Source organism: Asparagus officinalis, chromosome 4 (assembly GCF_001876935.1).
Source record: "Asparagus officinalis chromosome 4, Aspof.V1, whole genome shotgun sequence".
NCBI classification, from domain to species: Eukaryota; Viridiplantae; Streptophyta; class Magnoliopsida; order Asparagales; family Asparagaceae; genus Asparagus; species Asparagus officinalis.
Window position 1 is genome coordinate 55,999,550 of NC_033797.1, and position 6,905 is coordinate 56,006,454.

General features: G+C 41.9%; 1 protein-coding gene across 1 annotated transcript; it reads left to right on the forward strand.

Annotated features, from left to right (window-relative positions):
• On the forward strand, window positions 3,286-3,738 carry LOC109838747 (uncharacterized mitochondrial protein AtMg00860-like). Its single transcript, XM_020407169.1, has one exon. The coding sequence runs from the start codon at window positions 3,286-3,288 to the stop codon at window positions 3,736-3,738; it is 453 nt and encodes a 150-aa protein (XP_020262758.1).

Genomic DNA, 6,905 nt, shown 5'->3' on the forward strand with positions numbered 1-6,905 from the left:
ATGTAGTCCTCTGACCGATTCGTGTAGCGGTATTAGATGCACGTAGGGGATTTGTAAACTGTCAGCTATCCGATGATATGAGCGATGACTATGTGTGAGATATGGACCAATGAGTTTTAGGATGGATAGTATTTTACCCGGTTACTGTATGTATATGGCTGTATGTTATCATGTTTTGTATAGGATTTCATTTTGACTTAGTAGATTTCTAGTTGTATGTACCATTGTCTTCTTATTATTGTTATTACTATCATAGCATGGGTCGTTCGACCGCTTTATTTTTTATGTGGGATCTTGTCGTGTGTCATGCACGCTGACGTACACTTATTTTCTCTAGTGTGGGTCAGACTTAGGGGACGACCAGGTCCAGTTCGATAATGCAGCAGAGCCGGTGTATGCCCAGTCGGAGTGTCCTTCTGATAGAGTGGAAGAACAAATTGAAACCTAGACATGTTTTCTTTTTCTGTAGTAGCTGATGAACACTAGAACTCTTTTACAATATTTTTTTTAGTTTGATGATGGATTTAGTTATTTTATCAGTATTTTCTTTTATTATGGATTATGTATTTTTATTCCTAGTTGGACCATTTTTGTAATAATCGTATGTTTGATCCATATTTTTTATGTCTGGGATGATTTACCATTGATGATATGTCTATTTCTTATTCTGGGTTGTTATTATATTCTTGCTATGGTGATCGGGAACCTGTGACTGATATTCTTGTGTTTGACGCTTAGCGTATTAGATTGAGAAGAAAAGAAAAGGAAAGAAAAAAATTAGTGTATATTTCTCCTCAATCTAATACGTCACGGGCTTGTTCACGTTCCGATTTCTGGGTATTTTGGAAAGTGGGGCGTGACAGGTTTTAGTGGTGGCCCATGCAAGTCACGGTCCTGAGTTCTCACTAGTAAGAATATAGTGGACAATTTAGATATATATCATATTTCATCCATAAGACTACAATTAAGTTCTTATACTATTATCTTAATAACTATGTTTGAGTTTCTATTTTCCCAATATATTATTTTGATTTTAACCTTAGTTTTCCTTTTGATCCTCGTTTTTATTCAAAACCATGATGGGTATGCGTGGCTATAGTAACTCATTTGGTAGCAGTGCCCCACCACCCGAAGTGGATTCGAACCAACTTTTGACAATGATTCAGGGATTGGTTACTAATTAGCAGCACCTGGCTGGCCAGCTGCACATGGAGCCTCAGCATCAGCCTCCCCCTCGCGTAGAGTCTAGTGTTAGGGAGTTTTGGTATATGTGACCGCCTTCCTTCTCTGGTGCTGAAGGACCCTTAGCAGCGAAGGAGTTCCTGAAGGTCACTGAGACTATTCTCACGTAGACCTATATTGCCCCTGCTGAATGGGTAGACTTTATGGATATTCAGCTCACCGATACGCGCGGATATGGTGTACAGCTAAGAAAACCCACCTTGAGAGGCCAATCCTGTGGGAGACGTTCACAGAGCACTTCAACAGGAAGTATATTCCTCAGTCGGCTCAGGACGATCTCCTGCATAGGTTTGTTGAGCTCAAGTAGGGAGGCCGATCAGTTGATGAGTATGAGGCCGAGTTCTCTTCCCTGAGTCGATATGCTCCTCACCTGGTTACAGACCTTATATTAGGAGTCATCAGTTTCAGAAGGGTCTGCATAAGTATATCAGGATTACTCTATCTGGTAGAGCACTTGCGACTCATAATGCAGTACTGGATGTAGCATGCGAGACTGACAGCGTGCAGAAGGAACCTGAAGACCCACATGTGATTCAGAGCAGGGCACCAGTAGTTCCAGCTAGGATTGTCGAGCGTCCTCCTCAGAGGCAGCAGCAGAACGCGCAGAGGCAACATCATTCTAAGCATCAGCCATTCATTAGGCTCACCCTTATCAGCGTCCTGGAGTGCAATCTCAGAGCCAGTCTTCGGTGAGGTGTTCTTATTGTAGCTACCCTGGTCATACTCAGCAGGATTGCCCCAGGCGTCTTCATCTATGCTTCAGTTGTGGGTCCCCCGGTCATAGTAGTCGAGACTATCCTCAGAAATAGCCGGCCCGTTTGCCCCCACCTCCAGTTCGGGCAGCTCGTCCAACTCCACCTTGACCTGTCCCAGTAGCAGCGCCTCAGCACAGATCCTATTCTCAAGTAGGGTCTCTTCCTCCACAGTAGCATGTTTATCATGAAGCACAAAGATAGCAACCACAGCGACAGATGTTTATGATGTCAGCCGTAGAAGCTGAGGCGAACGACTAGGTTATCACTGGTAAGAATTGTTCATCTTAGTTTTATTTGCATATGAACTTCTTTATTTAGCATTTCCTGATGATATCATGATAGGATTGTTTATGAGTACTAAGTTAGTTGCATTTACCTCCTCCTATAATAGGCAAAGGTTCTTGTTTCTTCCGTTCCTGCTTTATCACTCTTTGACTCTGGAGCTTTCCATTATTTCTTGTCTTGTCGATTTGCGAGTGCCCATTCTCTTCCTATAACTCCTCTGACTACGGGCTGGAATATCAATACTGGCAGTGGTGTCTTAGTAGCATCCAGTAGTTATGAAGCATGCTCTGTGGTCATCTGTGGGAGGGAACTCTTTGCAGACTTTCTAGTGATTGATTTGTCGAGCTTTCATGTAGTATTTGGGATGGAATGATTGGGGTCATTCTTTGCCACCATTGATTGTCACCGTCGGAGCATAGTATTTGAAGATGTGTTTGAGTTCCTCAGTAGTAGCACATCGGCCGGACCTGTAGAGTACAGAGCTAGACCGAAAAAGGCGACGTTAGCTGCAATGCAAGTGGAATCCGAGAAGCCAATTGTAGTTCGATAATTTGAAGATGTGTTTCTCAACGATATTTATGGAATGCCACCGGATCGAGCAATTGAGTTTTCCATAGATTTAAAGCCCGGAGTTGCTCCGATCTCCAAGACCCCTTATCATATGCCCCCAGCTGAGTTGGCCGAGCTTCGGACTCAGTTGGATGATCTTCTGTAGAGAGGCTTGATATGACCCAGTGTATCGGCCTGTAGAGCACCTGTGTTGCTTGTGGGAAAGAAGGATGGATCCAAACGGATGTGCATCGACTACCGGGAGTTGAATGTGGTGATAATGAAGAATAAGTATCCACTTCCTTGTATCAATGATATCTTCGATCAATTGGGAGGATCGAGAGTATTTTCTAAGCTAGATTTGCAAAGCGGGTATCACTAGGTGAAGGTTAAGGATTCTAATATCCACAAGACTGTGTTCCGGACGAGATATGAACATTATGAATTCTTAGTGATGCCATTTGGTGTGACTAACGCGCCAGTGACATTCATGAATCTGATGAATCTGGTGTTCTATGATGTGCTGGACAAGTTTGTGGAAGTCTTTATTGATGATATATTAATGTACTCTAAGAGTGAAGCGGAGCATGCAGGGCATTTGTGGTACGTATTGAAGACCATGAGAGAGCATCAGCTATTTGCCAAGGATAGTAAGTGCCAGTTCTGGCTAGATCATATAGCATTTTTGGGACACGTAGTGTCAGGAGACGGCATATCAGTGGATCCAAAGAAAGTATCTACAATGAAGGATTGGCCTACCCCTAAGTCGGTGACTAACTTTAAGAGCTTCCTGGGATTAGCTGGTTACTATCGTCGCTTCATCAAATACTTTTTGAAGATTACGAAGCTGATGACGCGACTTACGAGGAAGGATATTAAGTTTGTCTGGTCCGACACTTGTGAGTAGGCGTTTGAGGAGTTAAAGTCTCGACTGATTTCGGCCCCGATCTTAACGATACCAGATAAGAGTGGGAACTTTGAGGTGTTTTGCGATGAATCAGGTAGAGGATTGGGATGCGTTCTTCAGTAGGATGGTCATGTGGTGGCATATGCTTCTCGTCAGTTAAAGAAGTATGAACAAAATTATCCTACCCATGATTTGAAGTTGGCAGCTGTGATTTTTTCCCTTAAGCTTTGGAGGCATTATCTGTTGGGAGAGCAATTGAAGGTGTTCACTGATCACAAGAGCTTGAAGTACATATTTACTCATAAGGAGCTCAACATGAGGCAACGCTGATGGTTAGAGCTGATGGCAGATTACGACATTGATCTTCATGACCACCCTGGCAAGGTCAATGTAGTACCAGATGCTTTGAGCCGATTGCCGGTGATCATGACCCTCACGACTCAGTGGAGACTTCAGCAGGAGGTGAGAGATATGAGTATAGAAGTTCTTCTTTTAGGAGTCATCGCTTCTTTGATGAATCTTCAGATTCAATTGATACTGGTCGAGCGAATCAAGGCTGCACAAGTAGGTGACTCATTTCTTCAGAAGTGCAGAGAGTTAGCAGTGGCTGGTCTTTGACCGGAATTTGTTGTTTATGAGGACGGATCCTTACAATTTGGGAGTTGTATCTGCGTACCAGGAGGAGATGTTCGAGAGAAGATATTACAGGAAGCTCACAGCTCACGGTATTCTATTCACCCTAGAGGTACGAAGATGTATAAGGATCTGAAGTTAAACTTTTGGTAGCGTGGTATGAAGAGAGATGTGGCTCGCAGTATGGCTAAGTGCTTTGTATGTTAGCAGGTGAAGGTAGAGCATCAGCGTATCGCAGGTCTTTTGTAGCCATTACTTATTCCGTAATGAAAGTGGCAGCATGTCACCATGGACTTCGTTACTGGCTTACCTCGGAAAACTAGACAGAATGATGCTGTTTGGGTGATCGTAGATCGATTAACCAAATCAGCTCACTTCATTCTTTTCTGAGTGGGACAGTCGATGGAGCATCTTGCTCAGAGATACATGGAGGTAAAATATTTATCTCTATATATTTCAATGAGTTCCTTTCCCAAGAGTGTTAGTAAATCTCTCATATTGCAGGAGATCGTGCGATTGCACGGAGTTCTAGTGTGCTTCGTTTCGGATCACAATACCCGATTTACCTCAGAGTTCTGGAAGAGTTTGCAGGCGAGTCTGAGAACCAGTCTCAGTTTCAGCACAGCTTATCATCCTCAGACCGATGGGCAGTCAAAGAGGATTATTCAGATTTTAGAGGATATGCTCAAAGCTTATATGCTTGACTTTCACGGGTCGTGGGAAGATCACTTGTATTTGGTGGAGTTTTCATACAACAATAGCTTCCAGGATAGCATTGGGATGGCCCCTTTCGCGGTATTGTATGGGAGGAAGTGACGCTCTCCTTTGAGTTAGAACGATGTTGGTGAGCGAGAGATTTTTGGACCGGAGTTGATTGATAAATCAGTTGATGCAATCAGGATCATTTGGGAGCAACTTCGCATAGCGCAGGACAGATTCAAGTATTGGGCAGATGCGAAGCGTCAGCACTTAGAGTTTCAGCCAGGAGATCATGTGTTCTTGAAGATTTCCCCTAATCTAGGCACCATTCACTTTGGAAGGCGTGGGAAGTTGAGTTCATAATATGTGGGACCTTTTGACGTATTAGAGAGAGTGGGAGAAGTGTCGTACCGACTTACATTACCACCCGTCTTGGCTGGAGTGCATAACATATTCCACGTTTCTCAGTTGTGAAAATACGTCGAAGATCCGAGTTATATCGTAGATTTCTCGGAGATTGAGGTAAGATCTGATTTGACATACTAGAAGCAGCCAGTGGCGATTTAGGACCGAATGGAGAAGACCCTCCGGAACAAGACCGTTTCGCTTGTTCGTGTGATGTGGCACCCAGATTCTCCTGGAGAGTCGACTTGGGAGATTAAGTCTGAGATGCGACAACTATACCCTCATCTTTTTCCTGAATCTTAGTCATCTTGTCTTGTATCTTATTTGAATCGCCTTGTATGACTTTTCTTATTTATGGATATGTAATATATTTTGAACTTTATATGAGTTGAAGTTAATCTATCTTTATATTTCGTCATTGTTATATTAATTTCGAGGACGGAATTTATTTTAAGGGGGGTGGGATGTAATGATCGTAAAATTTAATACTAATTAAAATAAATTTTTAGTATTTTCAAATATTTAATTATTATTTTTAGAACAGTAATTGTATTTTTCTCGGCCTTCTAGAATTTTCAATGATTTAAAAGTCCAAAATTTATATTTATTTAAATAATTTTAATATTTATAAATTTATTTTATGCGGTAAAATTTTTTGGAATTAATATGTTGTGTTATCGGTACTATTATGTATTATTTTAAATAATAAGTTGTATTATTATTACTATTACGTAATATTCGTGTATTATTAATTCTGTATTATTTGTATAATTTGTTGTATTATTTTTACTATTGCATATTATCTGTCGTATTAGCACAACTGGTACGTTTTATCGTGTAGATAATTATTTAATTTTTAAATTAAGTAATTATATTTTTTATTAATTATTCTTGTTTAATTGTAAAATTTGTTGTATTATTTCTTCTGTTGTGTATCAGCTATTGTATTAATATAACTGGTACGTTTTTATTTGTAGATAAATATTTTGTAATTATTTTGATTTTTTAGTAATTAATTATTTTAATTAATTTTTGTTTTCCAAAACCCTAATATTAACCTATCAATTCCCCTCCTTCTCTCTCGTTTTTAACCCAGCCGCATTTTCTTTTCTCTCTCCCTCCGGCTCTCCATCTCTCCCTCCACCTACCCGATAATGCCACCCCTCAGGCACCGAAAGTCGGACCCCGGTTCTCGTCCTCACCGTCGAGCCACGAACTCCCACACTGGAGATCCAGTGGGCCGTCCACCTAACGCTACGCTCTCCGCCTCCAATACAGACCACACCCCAGCCTCCTCTACATACAGATTCCCTCGCGCCTGTACCCCCAATCTCTCCCTCGGCTGTTCCACGTGGCCTCCTCTCAACTCCGACCACCCGAGACCGCGCACTTCTCACAGCCGCCCTTAGCAGACTCGCGCACTCACCCCG